Raw genomic sequence first — 21501 nt, forward strand, 5'->3', positions numbered from 1 at the left:
CGCCCGTGACCGTGAAGAGGGCGGCGGGATTAGGGTTCTGAAGGATAGAGACAGCCCTTCCTTGGTAAGGCCTGTTCCTGCACAGACGGTTAGCCCATCAATAGCCAGTGGACCAACTCCCGCCTTCGTCTGGGATACAGCACAGGGTCATTGAGCCTGCCAAGGGTAGCTCGACAGACTACAAATAAAAGAACACTGCCAACAAAGAAACTTCGGTCATTATACTGAGCCAAAAAATTAAAAAAAAAAAAAGGCGCAATAACAGAGTTGCTTGCTGATGCGTTGGGACTGAGCAAATCTGTGATTGCGAAAGGGTTTAGACTTCCGAGAATGAACCAATTTGATCCGGCAAGCAGATCTGTCTCCCCCAAATATTGGGAGAGGTGTCAGGCGTGGGCGGGGGGGGGCGGCTGTGGGCGGACTTGAGCTACACGGGGGTGTCTACACCACAGCCTCTGGCGGGGAGGATTGGAGAAGGTCGTTAAGGAGAGTGAAAGCGGGTTCCCAAGGTGGAAATGGGTAGTCTGGGCCTCCAAGGTGGAGAGAGTTTCCTTGCTGTTCCCCCAAGGGAGCCTCGCGGTCCCGGGGCTATGGGCGGGTAAAGGTGAGGCTTCAGAATGCAAGGCGAGGGAGAAGCTAAACAAGAGGAATGGAGTCGTGCGTGGCGCGCATCAGGTGGCCGAGCGGGCCTCGGCCAGAGGTCTGCAAAGCCGAGGCTCTCGGAGCGGGTCCCGGTGCAAGAAGCCGGGGAGGGTGCGGAGGAGGGGTGCGCGCCGCGTCGCGCTCAGCTAGAGGCTGGAGCCGGGATGGCGTGAGGCTGGGGCCGCGGCCTCGGAGGTAGGGCCGAGGCGGGGGCTGCTCCCGCCGCCGCAGGGGAGGCGGGATCCGGCCGGGGGCCGGGGGGAGGGGAAGGACCGTCCGGAGGCCAGGTGGGGGGCCAGAGTCGGACCCCGCGCTGCGCCCGGGCGGCAGCGGGGGAGGCGGGGCTTGGAGGCTCCGCCCCGGCCCCGCCCCGCCCCGCCTCCTCCGCTGGCTAGTCCTTGTCCGCGGAGCCCCGCGCGCCACTAGCTCGCTGAGAGGGAGGAGAAAGCCGCCAGTTCCGGAGCCCTCCCTAGGCCGGCCCAACCTTTGCTCCAGAGATCATGGCTGCCGAGGATGTGGCGGCGACCGGCGCCGACCCGAGCGAGCTGGAGAGTGGCGGGCTGCTGCACGAGATTTTCACGTCGCCGCTCAACCTGCTGCTGCTCGGCCTCTGCGTGTTCCTGCTGTACAAGATCGTTCGCGGGGACCAGCCGGCGGCCAGCAACGACAGCGACGACGACGAACCGCCCCCGCTGCCCCGCCTTAAGCGGCGCGACTTCACCCCTGCCGAGCTGCGGCGCTTCGACGGCGTCCAGGACCCGCGCATACTCATGGCCATCAACGGCAAGGTGTTCGACGTGACCAAAGGCCGCAAGTTCTACGGGCCCGGTAACTGCGGCCGCCCAGGGGACGCGGAGACAAAAGAAGGGGCCCCGGCCCGGAGCTGGGGCCGGGGGAAGGAGAGGGGGGAGCGGGCCACCCCGGAGGAGAGGAATGGCGGACCCCCGGCGGCAGTGGACGAGGCGCGCTCTAGAAGGGCTGCGGCCGGTGGGGGACGCCGCCAGCGCCGGGATGGGCGGGTGGGGGGGACGGAGAGGAGGCTGGAGCGCCCGGGCTGGAGGGGGGGGCGGCTGCTGGAGGGGGGCCTGAGGGGTGGGCGAGCTCGCCGGCCTGGAAGAGGGGGCACGGCCGCGCAGTGTTGAGGGAGCTTCGAGGGCATGGGGTTTGGGGGGGTTCCTCGAAGGAGGGGTTGGTGTCGGGCTGGAGAAGGGAAACGAGGGTGTCTCGAGGGAAGCGGGGGCGGGGGGGGCAGGTCCAGCCTGGGAGAGGAGGCGAAGGCCGCTGCGGCCGGAGGGGCCGCGGTGTGTGTGAAGGTGTGGGAGCCGGAGAGCGGGGGTGGGATGAGCGGCAGGTAGCGGCCGAGTGCGTGCCAGCGGGCGGTGTGTGAGTGCGTAGTCCGTGGCTGTGGCTGGCCAGGCGCGAGTGTGCGTGCGTGCGCGCGCTCGGAATGTGGCATGTGTCAGGTATGTGTGTGGCATGTGTTTGGTATGTGTGTGCGCGTGCTGTGTGTGGCCGACAGAAAAGCTGGAAGGTGAACGGGGAGGCTCGGTGGGGGGAGAGGGGGCGAGCTGATGGAGGGAGGGAGGAGGCTTAACGTAGCGGACTATGGGAACGTGGCGAGATGAGAAGGTAGTAGAGCATTTTAATCTACAGCGGGAGAGAAAAGACTAGAAGCCAAAAAAAAAAAAAAATTAAAAAATGGAGGGAGGGAGAAGTGGGAGGATCCTGGGAAACAAAAGGGGTAGGGCTGTGAGGGCTGCTGGGTGTGGGGATTTCAGGAAGAGCCAAGCAGAGGGGAAATGAGGGTGGATGACTGCTGAGCCGTTGGAGGGGGGCAGGCTTGGAGGGCCTTATGGATGAGGCTTTCTAAGCCTGGTTGCGGATCAGAATCACCTGATGCGCTGGAGAAAAAAAACACCGATTCCCGGCTTAATCGCAGCCAAGGTGGAGGAGGCTCTGTGGGGGAGGTCCAGCAATCTGCATTTTAAGCAACTCCCCCAGGAGCATTTGAGAAGCGGCCGGGTTTGGAAAGTCGCGCCCCATAGACTATTCGGGAGAGGGGGAGGAAGAGATTTTAGCTCCTCTAATACGGACTCCTAAAAACAAGGAGCTCAGGGAGTGTGTCCATATTGAGGGCCCTCTTCCCCACTGGTCTGGAGAGAGTGAAAAGGATAGAAGGCTGTGATCTCTGTCATCTCGGCTCCTGCTTTGTTTTACCCGCCCAGCCCAACTAACCAAAATCAGATGGGTTAAGGTTCTTCAGGAACTGGTCCCCCTTACCGGTTTTTCCTTGTGGCTGATTTAGAAGACCTACTTTCTGTAGGCCATGTAACTGTCCAAAGAAATGTGGGAACCACACCTTGGTTGTTGTCACTTCCCCTGTCACTTCCACTTTACATAATCCTGTAAATAGCTGTCCCTCCTGAGCTACACCATCAAGGACTTCAACCCAGTGCGTGGGGTAACATCCTAGGATTGTAATTTGCAAAGTCATTGTGAGGAATGCAGGCCTGTGCACAGAAACACAAAACTCCGGGGAGTCAGGCGACCTGAGTTCTAATCCTGGTTGGATTACTGACTAGCTGTGTGACCTGGTGCAAAGCATTGTTCCCTCTCTGGGCCTTAGTTGTCCCTCTGAAAAATGCTAAGGATGGCCCCCCATCGTGAGATCTCCTCAGTCTCTGCCCTGTGGTATCATCCCGTGAGCCCGTGAATATGTGACATCAAGTGCAAATGATCGTTCATATTATAGAGGGTTCTTAAAAATTACTCATTCCGGTGCCCATCATTCCATGCACGGCGCTTTTGTGGATACTGGGAATACAGCTGTGAGCAAAACAGACACACATCTGTGCTCATGGAGCTTACATTCTAGTGAAGATACGTTCTGGTGAATAATCTCTATTCTCCAAAGACGTTTAGTGCTCCCCTTGAGCCATTTTTTAGTGTTCTGTGACCATAATCTCCGGGGTACCACAGTGCAAACCAGAACAATTGGCCTGGTTTCAAGTACTAGATGCTACCATGCCCACTAGAAGTGTATCTATTTATATACACACACATTTGTGAAAACCTGAGATGGGTTTTTTTTTTTAACCTTTGTTAGACTCGATAGCATACCATGAAGATCACAAGCAACCCATTTTCTTTCGAACCTTATTTGCATTTAAAAGTTGATCATACATGGGCGCCTGGGTGGCTCAGTGGGTTAAGCCTCTGCCTTCGGCTCGGGTCGTGATCTCAGGGTCCTGGGATCGAGTCCCGCATCAGGCTCTCTGCTCAGCGGGGAGCCTGCTTCTCCCCCCCCCCTCTCTGCCTGCCTCTCTGCCTACTTGTGATCTCTCTCTCTCTGTCAAATAAATAAATAAATAAAATCTTAAAAAAAAAAGTTGATCATACATTTTGTGTAATTTGTTAAAAAAAAAAATTCCTAGGGGATTGAGGTTTCCAGTGACCAGGCCATATTGAAACTTGATCTCATACTTGGCATTACGGTTACCTACAAACTTTAATGTCAGAGTTGCTACCCAGTCTACCTGGGGGGAACAGCACACAGTTGAAAGTACACTGGCTTCTTTTCCTTTACTTGTGCAATATTTAAATAAGTCTACACATCCGCTTTAAGTACCTACAGAATAATTCACCACTCTCTTAGACAAAAGTTCAGTATAATATTATATATAATGGGATTCTAATGTTTTATATAAATTATAAAGTTATTTGGGGATTTGGGGATATTGATTCAGTCTTTCTTTTTTTTCCTCCCATGAAAGTCTAAAGTGTTTTGAGTCTTCACGCTCACCGGAGTGATGGAGCTGATCTCCTCTGCTACCTCTTTACTGACAGTTTTTTTTTTTAAGATTTTATTTTTTGACAGACAGAGAGCACAATTAGGCAGAGTGGCAGGCAGAAAGCAGGAAGAGGCTCCCCGCTGAGCAGAGAGCCCGATATGGGGCTCGAGCCCAGGACCCTGGGACCATGACCTGAGCCGAAGGCAGAGGCTTTAACCCACTGAGCCACCCAGGCTCCCCTTTACTGACAGTTTTGATGATGTTAACATGGGGATAGATTTCTGGACCACTCTTAGCAAATGATTACTGCTACAGATGCCACATGTTTAACACAGTCTCACAACCAAAGATCACTACGAGATACTTTTGACTCATTTAAACATATCAGTATCATTTCATAAGGAAGTGTTTTCATTTATGCCTCAGTACCTACTATCTTAAGGAGCCATAACTTTCACTGATATAGCCCAAATGCCTAGAGCCGAGACAGGCTCTGGGTTCAACATCCTCAGTGAATTCTGACCCTTGGATTCAGTATTATCTTGGATGATTTCCCACCACCCCACCCCCCATCCCGCCCCAGCAGATAATCATTTGTGGCTCGTTTTATTAGCTATTTGAGAATTACAGGAAACAGATGATAACGTATAGCATATTGATTTGTAAGAGTCTGATGACAACAGGTCCTTTGGGATCCACCACATAATGGGGAAAGCATCAACATCACTTCTGGTTTCCACACGGAATTTGACACTGCCAAAGGGGGTGGGTGGTCTTTGTTGATGGGGAAGGAAGCCATTTTCTGGGTATGAACCACGGAGAAATTGACTGTCTAATAAAGAATTGGTCTTTGGTTTTGTTTGTTTTTTAAGAGGGGCCATACGGGGTCTTTGCTGGAAGAGACGCATCCCGGGGCCTTGCCACGTTTTGCCTGGATAAGGAAGCACTGAAGGACGAGTACGATGACCTTTCTGACCTCACTCCTGCCCAGCAGGAGACCCTGAGTGACTGGGACTCTCAGTTCACTTGTAAGCATTTTTTAACAAATTGTGCCTGGATCAAATTTCTACCAGTAATGGGATTCACAGCAGTACAATAGTTATTACTAAGCAGCCTGAAACTGGGGAGCATTTTGATAGGCTCCTGAATCTTGGACGGATCAAGTTCATGGCTTGGAGTAATTGCAGCAATGCTGAGTCACTTGCTGTGCTTGCCTCCAATTTTGAGCTAGTTCTCTATGGGAACTTGGGTTTCTGTTCTTTAAGTCTTTCGACAGTTTCGCCTGGATTCCACACTAGGATTTGGTGCTTGGTGTGTAGGGGAAAGGCTCTGTAGGGTACAGAGAGAGGGACTGGCAGAAGTCTTGTTGTTTTAAAAGCAGCCCACATTTCTGTTGAAGAATGGGAGACTTGTGTTCTGCTACCAAACAGCTTCTCTCTGAATCTAATTGAGCCTAACTATAGGCCTCATCTACAAATGATGCTTATAATCTGCCCAGCAACAATGGTGTCTGCATTTTTAAAAAGAGAGGAAAAAAGGAGCCCCTTGTTTCCTGGCTTATGCTCCAAGGCTGAGGTCTTTGGGAGGGGGAGGGGAATGAGGATGGGGGTTAAGTTCCAACCTTGAGGCTTAAGGAATTGGCTTTGGTGAAAGTGAAGTGTCTAATGATCACTTTAGTGACGCTGCACTAAGAATTTGACTAATGTTTCCCAGCTTTGATGGTATATAAAGACCATGACCCGTGCTTACAGATTTGTTATTTTACAGTGCATCTTCTCTATTTGCTCTTCTCTATAGCCAGTTAAATATTACTGACTCTTTTGGCTAAACCCCACCATCTTCTTTGAAAATACTGCTGACTTCAGAGTTTCTGGGTTGATCATTAGCCAGCTGCGGTTCCACCTTTAGGTTCTGGGTCCCAAGCAGACAGAAGTAGAGCTTTCAAGTCTAGAGGCAGGTCTTTTTACTTCAAAAACATAATTCAGCTACCTAACATCACCCCTGATTTTTTTTGGTGGGGGATATCCTAAGGATGCCTTTGTAAATACAGATTCTTCTGTGTGGGACCAGCCTATTGTAATTTCTAACTTACACAGCTCTCTCTTCTAGAGCTTGCCTTTGTCAAGGAGGTGAAGCCTGGGTCAGAAGTTCTCCCCCTTAAACCAAGACACCCCCAGATCCCATGGTGCCCTTTGAGCTCCACTCAAGCCTGGTGTGGGAGCCCCTTAAAGCAGGTTGCCCGGCGCTGCCTGCCCTGTGTTTGTTGTGCGGTCCCGAGCATCCTGGGGACCTTTTATAACATGTTCCAATAGGGAAGTTCCCATTGTTCTCGGTGATTATTTTGCACAAAAGCAGGTCTGGCTACCTGGTTAGACAGGTTAGTTACTCCTCTCTAATTCCTACCCATACGCAGAAAGGGGAGACTCTCTTGGCCTGGGACAGTGATAGGATTAACCCCACGTTAGGTGGGCCCCAAGAATGCAGCCAGCCGGCTGGGGGGGGCAGTCTATTGGCTCTGCGCCTTCTCACCTCTTTTTGAAAAATGTTTTATTTCAATTCAGTTTAGTTGACCTGTACCGTAGTACAGTAGTTTCAGAGATAGAGTTCAGTGGTTCATCAGCTGCACCTTACCGAGTGCTCACCCCATCACGTGCCCTCCTTCATGCTCCCCGCCCGGTTCCCCTCCAGCAGCTGTCAGTTTGTTCTTTGCAGTTCAGAGTCTCTTACGCTTGGCCTCCCTGTTTTCGCCTTATTTTATTTGTCCTCCCCTTCCCCTATGTCCACCTGTTTTGTTTCTTAAATTCCACATAAGAAATCACGTGGTATTCGTCTTTCTCTGACCGATTTCGCTTAGCCTAATACCCTGTAGTTCTACCCGCGTCATTGCGAATGGCAAGGTGTCGTTCTTTTCGATGGCTGGGTTTCTGGTCTGTGCTCTCAGATCTGTTTCCTCCCGTGCTCTCCTGCCTCCTTAACCACTCGCTTTAACTGCTATGCATAGCTTTTTCCTTGTGTCGGGGAAAAAAGACAGGGGTCGCCTGCTTTCCTCCATCCACCGGACTCCTCACCCCTTCCCCCCACCATCAGCTGCCTGCAAAGTGCTCGCCCCGAACCGCTGCTTCCTTTCCTCCCCGCACCTCCTTAACTCCTGCTGCCGTTTCCAGCCCCACGATTCCACTGGGCTGCTCCTTCTCAGAGCTTTCCAGGGACCTGTTTCTTGCCAGCAGTAACCTGACTTGTCCAGCCCTTGCCTTGGATTTCCTGTCGCGTGCCCTCCCCACCCCACCCCTGCCAAGGGTCTCCGTCTCCAAAGTCCCCGGGTCGGTCCATGGGAGCTCCAGTTTTAACTCACGCTTCCAGTTTTCCTTTAAAGTAGCTCATACCCTCGCCTTTCCGTTCCCATGGACACCCCAGTACCGGCTCTTGTTCCTTCACACACAGACCTACCCGCTGGCCTCCTGGGCAGCCTGCACCTGCTCTCCTTGCCAGAATCCGTCCGGTAACGCCCCTGCCACCCCGTGTGCGCCAGAGCACTGGCTTCCTTAGTCCAGACTCTGCAGGCTGGCTTTCCACAACCTTTATGCTACACTGGCTTCTCCACCCTCACTCCCACTCTGTCGCTGTCAGCTTGCTTCCCAGATCTGTTTGGCCTCACCGGCCTGCCTTTGTACATGGCATCGTCACTTTCTGGAACCCCCTCTTGCCTCAGGTCCTTCCGTGCATTGTCCAACACACAGCCGCCTTCGTCACGTGTTCAGAAGTCCTCCTAACAACTCCTCCGGAGCCCTTGCTCTTCTCACCGCCCCCCTGCACACAGACATGACTCACGGACCTTCCCTTGCCTACTCCGTGCCCGAAATCGCTACCTGTTTGCTGTTTGTTCCAAACGAAACTCTTAATTCTTAACTCCCCGTTGGACGGTTGGGGGGTGGGGGGAGTCCCGGGCGATTGACAGCTTTTCGGGAAGCCCAGCCCGCAGGCCTGCAGCGGATGCTTTCAGGTGAAGCATGACAGTGCTCATTTGTGTTTTCTTCTCTCCCTCCAGTCAAGTATCATCATGTGGGCAAACTGCTGAAGGAGGGGGAGGAGCCCACTGTGTACTCTGATGAGGAAGAACCAAAAGACGGGAATGCTCGGAAAAATGATTAAAGCAACCAGTGGAAGCATATCTATTTTTGTATTTTGCAGAATCATTTGTAACATTCCAGTCTGTCTTTAAAACATGGTGATTTCAATATTTAGAGCAGTTTCAAACTTGCTGTTAAGTTTTTGTAATTAACATCACTAGTGACACTGAACCAATTAACTCTTCCGTCTTCAAGTGCATGGCGTGTTTGTGTGTCACAAATCCAGACCGTGAACTGCAGTGCTGTAACCAAACATCAGGACTCTCCCCTTCTGTCTGTGGTTAGTGCCAGCTGCCTTTAAATTGGTTTTTTTCCTTGAGCGACACAGGTAAGACTTGGGTATTTCCCCCAAACAGGTTTAAGAAAAAACAAGTTAACTGGGCAAAGTCCTAGCCCTGAGAACCAAGGATCAACTTCTTGTCCCCATGTCCTCAAGATAGCAAATCCCTTATTTCTCAACTGACTTAACTGCATGATTTCTGTTTTATCTACCTCTAAAGCAAATCTGCAGTGTTCCAAAGCCTCTTTGGTATTGACAAAAGAGAGCTGCCCAGAAAAAAAAAAAAATTAAAAAAAAAAATCTCAAAGCTGGGCCTGCTCGGGAAAAATACATTCACTGTGTTCGTAGACTACATCATTCTTTTTGTCCTCTGGACACTCGGATGCCTCCACTAACACAGCAATGTACAGTAAGGCTTAAAACAGGATCTGAACATTCAAAAGAAAGCTTTGGAAGAAATCCACTGGCTTGCCGAGAAACTTAAATACAGGAAAAAACGTAGAATTATCTCCCCCATCCCCACGTTCACGGTGGGACAAGAGTGATTTCACACAGTTTGCCGGGAGTGGGAGGGTATGCCTCTACTCTCCAGAGAGCCTTCATACCCTCCCCCACCCCCCCCCAGGAGTGAAGAAAGTATATATCACTAGCCAAGGGTTTTTTTAAAGTATATTCCTTAAGGTAACAGTTATTCTGTTACAAAACCATAGCCACTGCAAGAGTAGTAGGCCAAGTGTCTAGGTCTTTGATATTGGTCTTTTGGTTAACAATAAACTTCGCTTAAGTAGACTGTACAGTTGTATGAATTTGTAAAAGTATTATATGAACTAGTGAGGTTTCAAACTCTTGTAATTGTAGTTGAATAGTCCTTGTATTTTCTTGTGAACTGTGTTTAATGGTTTTACCTCAAATCAGAAAACAAAATGAAGTGCTTTGGTCAGTTAATAAAAGATGGTTTTACCCAGTACAGCGTGGTGGGTTTTTAAACCCTTAAATGTTCTTTAAACCTTAACCTAAGAAACCAGATTCAATCATTTTATTTTAGCTTAATACTCAGCTTCGTGTGTGTGTGTGTGTGTGTGTGTGTGTGTGTGTGTGTGTATTCCAAAAGAAACCAGTAAAGGGGCAAAACTTCAGAGGCCTCATACCACAAACCAAATACAAGCTTGTCCTGTTAAGAAACGGTGAACTGGGACGCCTGGGTGGCTCAGTCATTAAGTGTCTGCCTTTGGCTCAGGTCCTGATCCCAGGGTCCTGGGATGATGCTGCGCTGGGCTCCCTGCTCAGCAGGGAGCCTGCCTCGCCCTCTGCCCCTCCCCTCCACGTGCAGGCTCTCAAGTAAATAAATACTTTTTAAAAACAGTGAGTTGAGATTAGCTAAACTGCACTCGTAAAAATGTGCAAACTATCTTTTTAAGAAGTTAGTGAATTTATTTTTGTGACTTGTCAATCCCTGCCCCTTCAATCAGAACTTTCTAAACTCGAAGCCACCTCTTCCTTGAGGTCCATAGCAAGGTTATCAAGGGCTAACTTTACTAAGGACATTAAAAGTGCCTTGGCAGTTTTGGCTGTTTCTGTTTTCAGATACCATCTGATCAGGAAGGCATTCGGAAATTCTTATATGCTAGCAAAGTTAATTCGCCTCCTGTCAAAAGGTCAGATTTGTGTATGCAGTTCGTTGTGTCAGCACAACTTCTCAGAATATTAGTGTTTTGCCATTATAATGTTCAAATCGGCAGAGGTTTTTTTTTTTTAAGATTTTATTTGAGAGAGAGAAAAGGCACACAAGCAGGGGGAGGGCAGAGGCAGGCTCCCTGCTGAGCAGAAAGCCAGATGTAGGACTCCATCCCAAGACTCTGAGATCATGACCTGAGCTGAAGACATCCCTCCGTCGAGTTTTCTTACAAGGGGATGTACTCCGACCCGGAGAGGGCTTGCAGCTTTCTGCTTTTTATGTTCCCGAACCGTTGCCTCTTTCAGTTTTTAAAAGGGCCCTGTCCCCACCCCCAGTAGGTTTCATTCAACTAATCAAGTTGCCCATTTTGTGCCAAGTACCCTGTTACACCATGTGCTTCGGGGGGAAGGGGTGGAAGACAGAAGCTGGGCCACCTTGCAGCCTGAAATCTCATTCGGATGCGAAGATTGGGCTACTCCTTTTTCTGAGTTAAAACAGGTTTGATGCCAAGAGGAAACCATCCAGAGCCTGGTTAAAGCTTCGATCTCAAATAGCCCAACTCCCTGCCATTCAGAGTGAAATCAACATTGTATTGATTACACGTAAAACGATATTACAGTAAGGCAGGACTTGGGTCTAAAAACTTTTCAAATCTAGCTGGCATATTGAGAAACCACATTACATAAAAGGCGCCATTTAAGATGGGGGGAGCGTGGTGGTTACAGGCACCCAGCCAGCGGGGGTGGTGGTAGGTGAACCCCACGGGTTTGTTCCCCTACTTCTATCCAGGCCCCCCCCCACAGAGGCACTGTGTTCTCTCCATGGTTTCCGTACCTCCCAAATCTGGCTGTGCATAACACATTCACCTCACTACCTCAGAGGGCCAAAGAGGCTAATCCAAGATCTAGAACAAGCATCAGGACAGCCCTTGCTGTTTTGGAGAGCGCTCTGCGACCATCCTGCCCTCCCCCCACAACAAGGACCCTTTCAGCTGTAAGGGAACCAGATGGAACTAAGTAAGGTACAGCCTTTCTTATAGAACACTAGGAGGCAGCTTGCTGCACGCTTCACGTCAAAACGCAGTAACTGGACTGATCAGGGACCAAGCAGTGAATCCCTTAGCTTCTCTGACTAGAACCCCCACCCCACCCCACACCTTCGCTGACATCAGGAGACTGTAGAACTCGAACACCTCCACCAGGTGCTACAGGGGTGAAGGGAAAGGCCACTGGGCCCATTTCTCTGCCTTCTAAGATTATTGATGAAACCTTTGCCGAAGGGAGTCTAGTCTTCAGTCCAAATACTGTTATTTCAATTTATCCAAAATGAAGATAAAACCATGATCTCCAGGTGCATGAGCTCTGACATAGTCCGTTCCCAGACCTCGGCATCGCGGAGGGAAAAGTCATGTAGAGGCCATATCAAAACCAGATGTGTGTGTCTATTTTCATGGAAAATGCTGGAGAGATGTGGGACATCCTAGCCAGCGTGCGTGGCAAATGAACAGGCTCTAGTCACCTTGACCATTTTATTTTTAATATATCTGAAAATTAAATATGTACTGTTTCTCTAACAATGCAAATGAGACAAAGGGTTGGCATCAGGAGTGCAAAGCAGCTTACTACAAGTAGAAACTCACCCCCCACCCCGTGGAATTATTAGCATTTATTTAAAACATTTTAGACAGTCTCGCAACAAATAAAAATACATTTATTTGGTTCTTACTTTCAAAATTACCAGGTTATGTGGCTTTCTACCTGAGAAATTCAAACAAATTGAACAAAAAGACATCAACAGGTTTTTAGTTTTCTTGAAGCGCTATTAGCAGCACATACAAGGGAAACACAAGAAAACACCTATTTAAAAAGACAGAGTTTAAAGTTCAGGCCCTTACTTACTTAATAGGTCATAGAAAAAAAGATGAGAAAATACTCTTGTACCACTTAAAGAACAGCACAATGAAGAAGAACAATGTTAATTAATAGAAAGTGATCACAATATTTTCGGTTCTATTTCATTTCTTACTAAGCCACTCATTCCACTGAAAAGTACAGGATAAATTGTTCTCTTCCTCATTTAAGGCCTACACACACACACACACACACACACACACACACACACACACAAAAGGTTTATTCAAATCTAAAACGCATTACCACAAGACATATAAAAATCCAAAGTTGTACAGAACGTAAACATGAAACCAGTATTTTTACTTACTTCTAGGCCCCATGATGGTATTTAGCAAACAAACAAAACCAGACAAAATATTAGATAGAAGTGACTTAGCACCGGTTCTATTATCCCCCCCCCCCAAAAAATTGCACATGCTGTATTCCGTAATTTATTTTTTTTTTATGTCTGGTTACTGGGAAGCAAATTGTTTTCATGCCCAAAAATCTCTGTAAAGAAAAATTATCAAATGGCAGAAGAAATGAAGATTTGTTTTCAAAACAAGCACAACTGCTTTCCATTACAAACTCATAATGTTCTTTGTTTCAGTAGCATGAAACCTGAAAAAAAATAAGGAGCAAGGGTCTCACCAAGGAGAAAAAAATACCTAGTTACCAAAAGTTGTCTGACAAAACACAAGCTCTTAGCACTTTAAAAGGCTACTCTGGGCAACAGTACTTTGAACATTAACAGTCCTTGCTAGTTCTCAGAGGAGAAAAGGCACTCACCCCATGAGCCATTTTTCAGACGTGACAAGCCAAGCCTAGTGGTGATGGTAGAGTCACTAGCTTGAAGTGGAACTAAACACGAGGAAGCCCACAAATCATTCGTTGGTTACTGTCTCATTAATAATAAGCATGACCTGCTACGTTACATTCATTTTTTCGAACTTCTGCATGAACTAGCATATCTCTATTAAATGCGATTAAAAGAGATCAATGAAACAATGTGCGGTTCTTACTTTCGGTGAATTAGAAGATCGCGTGGCCCCTTCAGCTATCAGGCTGCTCAAGGGGCTGGTTCTGAGCACAGGACGTGCCTCGTCATTCAGGGCAACCCCACTGACCGGCATCCCACCCTTGGCCCTAACGGCTGGTACTTTTCTACAGAACGTCAAGTTAAGACTGAAATGAACCACGCCCTATGAAAACGTGGCCTTCCACTACTTCTGTGAATGGAAATCTCCTTCTCCTGCCGCAGCCAGTCTAACCTCATTGATTCTTCCACTGCCGAGTCAGGTATAAGCTTTGTTGGGGGAAAAAAAAAAAAAGAAGGTCATCTACTGCCTCTGGGGTCCTAAATCCTATATAAGGCAGGAGGAATCAGCCGAGCTTTCAATAGAACATGCGCTGCATTGAGATGTAAGTCTTTACGAATCTATAAAATATCTCCATTTAAAAACATATTCAAGAAGTCCAAAACCAGTAGGTAAAAAGATAAATTGCTTCTGTTAAGAGATTACAAATCCTACACACATACCGATTTTTTCCCCAGCTAGAAAACTAGGGCTTTGCCCTTGACTCCTCCTAACTCCATGGCATTACAGAGGATCGAGGAGGCACTTGTTCGTGTTTGATAAGAGTCAGTTTGGGGATAGTCAGTGGCTTTTTACAAACTGATGTCACCCAACCCTGAGTGAAAGGATTACAGAACCTGAAATGGATTACTGCCATGTCCCAGCTTCCAAAGAGACATTCATGGCGCCCCGGGATCTTTCCATCTTGCCTTTTGCAAATCCCACTGGTTATTTTGCTTCAATGCTCTTGCTTTTCTAGGATGGAATGACATGGGATGCTTCTAAAAACAGCTCTGTGAATGATCCGCTATCTGTTTAAGCCTCAAGAGACAATCCGAGGCCCTTTCCGCGGATTGTTTCGAGTTTTGTTTCACAAAGGACAATTCTTTATAGTACTGTGAACACACTGATGAAATTAATTCCTCCTGGTGGGCGGTCATGAAACCATCGGTGTCACAAACGAGTCTGTGATGTGTCCTAGCTGTCATGTCTTCTGCTACCTGCCGTTATGTCTGGATAAAAGGAAAGTTTTGTGGCCGCACCTAGCTTTTCTGGCCAAATCCAAGCATGTGTGAAAAGATCCTAGTTCAGCTGCCGTTGGCCCCTTTGAAGGTAACTGACACTAAATGATGGTGTTCTAACAGCTAGAGAGCCGCAAGGGGGCTACTGACTCCACGCCCTGTTCATTTGCTTTCTGGCTGGCACCGGTCTCAGGTTGCAGCCGAACTGGAGGAAAGTCTGTCCTTGGATCAAGCTGTACAGGCATGTGGTTTTACCAACCCTTGAAATCTGGAGGTTTCTTATTTCCAAAGTTTGCCAACACACCTGCAGTCATTTATGCTTTATATTTTGGCGAGGGAAACAAGGTTTTGCCTTTGACCTTGCCCAAACTTTTAAGTGCTGCTCTCTTGCTCTGTAGTTCCTAACTACATTAGCTGTATTTGGTTTTAAGTGTTCTATCCTGCACATTGTTTGCTAAGAATGAGGGTGTTTCTGATCTATGAGGCCTTTAAAACATCTGAAAATACAAAGAACTAGCGTAGCCATTTCCAAAATAGCTTCCATAGTGGAGGTGCTCCTGACTGTCATGTCTAATATAATAATTACCAGAATTCAGCGTGGGATCTCTAGAACGCTCATGTCTTTTAAACCTTCTGACCTCCTGGTTATATTCTGACTTCCACGGGGTCTCTCTTCTTTGGGGCAAATTCCCCATGTAGAAAACGTGACCACTTTTTGCTGATGCTACGGGCACACGAGCAGACCTGTAGTTCGCCTGCCAGCCAGATGTGCTGTCGCCGAGCCTCCTCCTCTTCCTTGTGATGTAGTCTAACAGACCTCCAGGACCCGATCCGCTGAGCAAGTATTTGGGGACTGCTGTTGCCCTCCTTTTGGCGGTGCTCTTCTCATCCCTAATGGAATGGTTTTTGCCCTCAAGCCACGAACATCTCCGTTCATACTTGGACCTCTCGCCTGGTTTCCCCAGCTTGGGTTTGGAGGAGCTGTGCTCCCCATGGCGGCTCCACTTTGAATACAAGGCCTGCGGACTTGCCCTAATTTCTCGATCACTAGTGGTGAGGTTGTCCTCATCAAGAGATCTTTTTTCTGGGGAGCTATCATATGTGGCCACAGACCTCTCTTCCTCCTCTTTGCTTACGCTAAGGGTTTCACTGAAGCATTCGGAATCACTACTGATTTCCTCTAAGAAATCTGTCAACTCCAGATCTAAGTCGGCTGACCTCCTAGGTGAGGAAACTTGGCTGTGACTTGGGGAGTTAGAATCTCTGAGCTGGTGAGCTTGCATCTTTTCTAACAGATGGCTCTGTCCATCAGCTGGGGACAGGTGATCACCAGCGCCACCAGCTGTGTCCTTACAATGATTTTTCAACTCCTTGGTACATTCTTTGGCATAATCCACTTTTCCTCTCTTTTGTGGTTTAAGCTCAGGATCCTGAGTACAAACCTCTTCTTGAACCTGTTCTCTTGCTGCCAGGTTTTGCATTTGGCTCGGACTGGTGGAGTGATGCTTCCGTTTTCTCAGATTGATCTGAAACCCATTTCCCTTAGCACGGACAGCCCTCTGCCACTGACATGGGCTTGCTAGATGACTTGGTTCTAGGCAGATGCGGGCATACTCTGGAGTTTGATAATAGTTTAATAGGTAATCAATAAATTCATCTGATTCATAGATTTTCTGTTTTTTGCCATGGCCTGGCTCAGATAATCTAGAAGCATTGGATTTGTTAGAACTGCACTGGTCTTCCCCCTCAAGAGACTGATCTTGAATCATCACATTCTGCAAAGAATTCTGGTCAGAGACCGAACTGTGACCATAGCCCTCGGTTAATAATTTTCCAGTTCTCTCTTTTCTAGCTGAGTATCTTATTTTTTTTCTCCCAAGGTGGTGGGAAGATTTACGTAAGTGAGCCCTAGTTCTTTTCTTCATTTTTTGTTTTCCTTTATTGTCTGACTTGGCAACCTGATATTTTGGCATTTCCTCCTGATTTTGAAGATACTGGGTGTTTAACTCTTCTTGCTTCAGCATTTCCAGTGTGTTCCCTGGAGCCTGGTTCACTTTGGGGCTTGCATCATCTACCCACTGTGGGTTAAACTGTGTGGATCCCTTTAAAGAGAAAGGTTAAAAATCTCAACATGAAAAACCTCACAGTGCAACAATCTCAAAGAAGACGGGGCTTTCTGGCATGGTTCCGAAGAGGTTTCTAACATGTAAGGTAGATCCAAATTAGGAACGATATTGCCCGGAGGAAAGAGGAGGTACGGGATTCGATCTCTCAGGCGAACATGAGCTGTGTTTCTGAGGTCTGTGTGCATGATTTACATACCTTCAAAGCACATGACCACTTTTTTTTTAATCTGTTCACAAACTGGTGAGGACTTCTGGTTCCAGGTCTTGGGCTAGGGGCTGGGGATAGTGAGAGGAATAAGAAATGCTCTACAGCCTTCCCAGAAAATCCTAGAACAGGAAATGTGTGTCTCAAAGGGAATCAGCTGGCTTACAAGAGAGCCTGCCTGTTTGTCAGCCCAGTCACTTCCCATGGGTTAGCTGGAAAGGATGTCCCTGAGCTGGCCCCTCTTCTTCTGCTTCAGTTGGAAGAGAGGCTGAAGGTAGAAAGTGTGGCCATGGCAATGGGTCTGCCTATGCTGTCTGCTCTGCAGAACCGCAGGCAGGTGAAAGGTGGCCCACGGGCCCCACCCCACTGGGAGCAATCACACCGTGCTCTCACTGACACAGGGGCGCACCTTGGGACAGTGCCTACCCGTGACCCGGGATTTGAACCTGGGGGCTGTGTCATCAATGTCAGGCCCCATCAATGGGAGGCAAGAGTTAGTTAGGCACCACATACATTTAAGGAGACAAATTCATAGCAAGGAGTCACCCTGGGTGCCTGGATGGCTCAGGTGGTTAAGCATCTGCCTTCAGCTGAGGTCATGATCCCCAGGGTCCTGGGATCTAGTCCCACATTGGGCTCCCTGCTCAGCGGGGAGTCTGCTTCTCCCTCTGACCTCTCCCCTCTCATGCCCTCTCTCTCTCTCTCTCAAATAAATAAATAAAATCTTTAAAAAAATGGTTTAAGTGGCCAATTGAAAGAAAGAAAGAAAGAAAGAAAAGAAAGGAGTCATCCCCGGAGGCCATTACAGTAAATTAAAAGATCCAGTGAGACTTATTGTGAGTGTAAATGTGAAATTCTTCTGACCCTGACTTCACTAAGTCTGGCTGTCCACACTCATGAGAGAAAGGCCGGAAATGCTGATAGCCACTAAGTCCCTCTATCTGATCCTGATGTCACTTACTCTGCATATTTGAAAACCCTGAAGATGCATTTTTAAATGAACTGCCTGGGAACCTTTCTGGACTTTCCTCCAGGCCATCTGCGGAGTCTGATTATCTTTAGGAGGTCAGTAAAGTGGGGCAAAAAAACAAACAAACAAACAACAATAAAAAAAAAAAAACCCTGAGACTCCAAAAATGGAAACTCTCCAAACCAAACAAATTGCTCTGTGATGTCAGAAATTCCTTAGCAAATAGTTGAAGACCAGACTAACGGGAGCTCGCTACACAAAGGTCTCTGTCCAAGGCTCTTCCTTCCCATCCAGACCCGTTGCTGATGAATGGACAAGTCGAGTTAATGGAAGACTCCTACCAACCCCACACCCATGCCATCCGTCCCCCGCCCCTCCCCGGGGCATGAGGGGCCTAGAAGGATAGAGTCACTAGCTATCCTGCTCTGGGATGCACCGTCCCAAGACCACAGGGCTGAGACAGCCTGTTGAAGACAAACCCCAAAGAAGGCAAACAATCTTACACAGAGTCAATTTCAAATGGGCCACAGCGTCAGCGTCAAAGTGTGTCTCTAAGCGATCAGCTACCTACCAACAGTGAAGACGGACGGAGCAAGAGCCTTACAGCAATTTTCCTCAAGAGTACCCGCAGCAGCCGGAGGGCCTCCACCCGCCTCTGGGCCAGCAGGTACTTCCTCTCCTCCCACTCCTCTGAAGAGTCGGGCTCCCGGGCGCTGTCCGCAGGGGCTCGGGCCTTTGGTTTCCTGCGCCGGCGTCTGTCTCTCTCTTTCGGGCCTCGTCTCCTCACCCTGGCCTTCTTCCTCTTTTCCTGGGCTCTCCTCTCCTCCTCTTTTCTTTTTCTGGACAACAATTAAGAGTCAGTCATTCAGAAGGTATGGATTAGGCACCGGCTCTCCTTCCAGCTCCTTCCCCACTGCTGCAGGGAGGGTGGATGGGTTAGGTTTCCCGGAATCACACAGTGCTAACCCCGGGGTCTGACATGGACAACTTAGGGACTAAGACACCATGGGCGCATCAGTCAAAGGGGAAGGACCCAAAACTGAGCTGGTCAGTTAGAAGCATGTACAGGAGAGAGTATATGAAAAGAAGGCTACAGAATTCAAAGAAGGGGTTTCTCGAAGTCCCCACTTTGTCAGACCACCAGCAGTCCAGCTTGTGGATTTAGCCATCACAGCTGTCATTTCATTTCTCTCGAGATCAAAAAGCTTCCATGGAGTTGGCTTTCTATAGGCTTAATAAAGGAATAATAAAGGGAAGTCAAGGTACTCAGAAACTCTCACGGCTGAGTCTTGGTCCTTGGTACCTATGACCTAACACAGGACCTGGCATGGAAGAATATGGGCTGTTGTCCCAAAAATTCAACTGTTTTGCTTGGGCCCTTATGAACCGTGGCAAAGGGGAAGGAAGGGACAATTACCTGAGTGAGGACTTTGCCAGAAGCTGGAAGATTATCTCAACTACATGTTTAGTCTGGAAATTTGGGAGAATAGTTGCCTTGACCGGGCTCAAACTCTGGCCGAGTTTCACAGACATGATCTCAAGCAACTCCTATTCACTCCACCAGCCAAAAAAAATGAAAGGCACACGGAAGGGGACTCTTTATCTCCTTTTTTGAATAACTATAATTTACACGAAAGACTGAAAGAATAAACACGTGAGGGGAAGGGCCAAGAGGCCAAACTGGTTTTGAGAGCCCATTTGTACTTCTTGGCAAACCTTTGGCAATCCAATTGCCCTTTCTAGGCTCAAGTCCCTAAATTAGAAAACAAGGATAAGCTCAAAGAAATCAACATGGAGGCTCCTCAAATTCACCAAAAGAACTTAAGCCAATAAGAAACAGAAGGCCAAGAAATCCATGCCTTCCCGCTGAGGGGCTGGCTTGACTGTCGACCATTTTGTGGAAGAAAATCTCTCCCCAACCTAAAAAGAATTTTTTTTTCCATTTTAAATTAATAGGCAAGGTAAACTTGGGCAAATTGGGGGTGAACGGGTCAACTTTTTAATTGGGTGGGCTAGGATTTTCATTGAAAAAGCCGGGATCCCTTTATTTATTTATTTTTTTAAATCATTTCTTCCCAGGTATCTTGATCTAGCTCATCACCTATTGTCCCTGAGAAGTTGTTTTTTAAGTTTCTCATCTTTCAACCACATTTTGGTCTTGTAACAGCACAGCCGGAAGACTGTACCAATTCTGGCCACTCCCACCTCAGTGTCACCCATCTGAGGGCAGCCATTCACCGGAAGGGATAAGCCCACACGTCAGAAGTGAAAACCCCCCCTGGTCAACGTCAGTCGCCTCACCTTGCAGCCTCTTCCTCATCTCGCTTTACTTTTTTCCTTTCTTCCTCCAGCTCTTGTAACTTCAGCCTTTCTTGATTTCTCCTCTTGATAGCCCCTTCGCTGAAATGTTTGGTCGTGTCAAACATAACCTGTGCACAAAACAATTCAGACTCTCATTAGGAAAGTCTGCCCGGGGCCTGGGTGTTGTCCCAGGCCAGCAAGATAAAACCAGTGTGTACTGAACAATTCAAAACTCGATGAATTCAAAATGTCCTCTTCCCATTACTGTTCTGCTGTTTCCTGGGCACCTGCCCAACAGCCCTGTGGGTTCTGGCAGAACCTTTCAGGAGCTCTCACATGGCCCCATCACCGAGTCATTGATGGGCACAGGCTGTGAGGGATGTGAATTAATTACCTCGGGCTTGTTATAAAAATCAACTGAGTTCAGGTATTTTAGTCACCAGAGACAAAAAAAAAGGCAATAAATAAATAAATTAATTAATTAATTTAATTGTGGGGGGTGGGGGTAGAGGAAGGATTGGGGAAGCAAAGATTCAAGAGAACTGACCTACTGGGATCTGAGATTGGACTGTAGTGATTACTGAGCTACTTTGCAAATCCCCAAAATAAAGTAGAAGTCTCGCGAGGCACTCCAAGAGAATTTGCTTGAAAAATAAAAGGAGATAAAAATAGCCCTTTAAATGTGCACAAGAAGGCTAAACACCAAATTCACGATCATAGCCACCTCTGTGGGGAGGGAGGGAGATGGTATCTAATGTAACAGGGGATGTTTTCCGGCCAATGGGTACCTGGGTGGTCACTGGAGCATGTGTTTTATCTTTTGTCTGGCTGAATAGCTCATAATTTTAAAAAAGATATATTTGAACATAAGTAGTTTCACACATCTCACACACAGACACACACGCACACGTAGGAAGCTATTGAAGGCGAAAGTCCAAATTCATGCTCAAGGCTAAGTGAGAGAATAAGGAATGTTTAGCCACATCTTTTCCTCTGCTGGAGTGAGAGGTCACAAAGGAGATGGGGTGGCCTGACTGGAGAGACAGGACGATCTCAAAAGGAAAGGATCCCAGTTTCCTGAGCTTATGTTCCAGCAATTCACCTGACAGACATTCCTGAAAATGCAACCTGTTGCCCCGAAGAGTAAAGGAGGGTAAACTGCTCTCCTGTGGGGTCAAACTGCATGGATCCTCTCTCTCTCAGCAACTCAGGTGGAACAAGCCTAGGAGATAGCTCCATAAGGGTCAGAAGAATTCCTCAGCGCCCCAAGAAGTTGGCACAGAGCCCCGGATGATAAGAACCAACCCTTCCAAACCACAGTTGGCAGAAGAATGTCCACATCAGGTTTAGTTTTCTTCTTAAACATCCGTTTCTGAATGACAACACAAATCTCT

The 21501-nt window shown here is 48.0% G+C and overlaps 2 protein-coding genes across 3 annotated transcripts in view; one reads left to right on the plus strand and one right to left on the minus strand.

Annotated features, from left to right (window-relative positions):
- The first annotated feature begins 1037 nt into the window (after window positions 1-1037).
- On the plus strand, window positions 1038-9807 carry PGRMC1 (progesterone receptor membrane component 1). The gene is made up of 3 exons (XM_032844756.1): window positions 1038-1470; window positions 5306-5461; window positions 8479-9807. Exons 1-3 carry the CDS (start codon window positions 1143-1145, stop codon window positions 8580-8582), a joined length of 588 nt encoding a protein of 195 aa, XP_032700647.1. The 5' UTR covers window positions 1038-1142; the 3' UTR covers window positions 8583-9807.
- A 2222-nt stretch (window positions 9808-12029) lies between these two features.
- The window catches only part of LOC116859457 (A-kinase anchor protein 17B), a 28389-nt gene continuing 18917 nt past the window's right edge, over window positions 12030-21501 (minus strand). For both annotated transcript variants that reach the window (XM_032844768.1, XM_032844767.1), the window contains 3 exons: window positions 20108-20235; window positions 18378-18645; window positions 12030-16607 (listed from right to left, as the gene is read on the minus strand). In XM_032844768.1, coding sequence (XP_032700659.1) covers window positions 14994-16607; window positions 18378-18645; window positions 20108-20235 — 2010 coding nt within the window. In that variant the 3' untranslated portion in view covers window positions 12030-14993. The remainder of the gene's footprint in view (window positions 16608-18377; window positions 18646-20107; window positions 20236-21501) is intronic.

The sequence above is a fragment of the Lontra canadensis genome, unplaced genomic scaffold (genome assembly GCF_010015895.1).
Source record: "Lontra canadensis isolate GAN:19392208 unplaced genomic scaffold, GSC_riverotter_1.0 scaffold155, whole genome shotgun sequence".
Lineage (NCBI taxonomy): Eukaryota > Metazoa > Chordata > Mammalia > Carnivora > Mustelidae > Lontra > Lontra canadensis.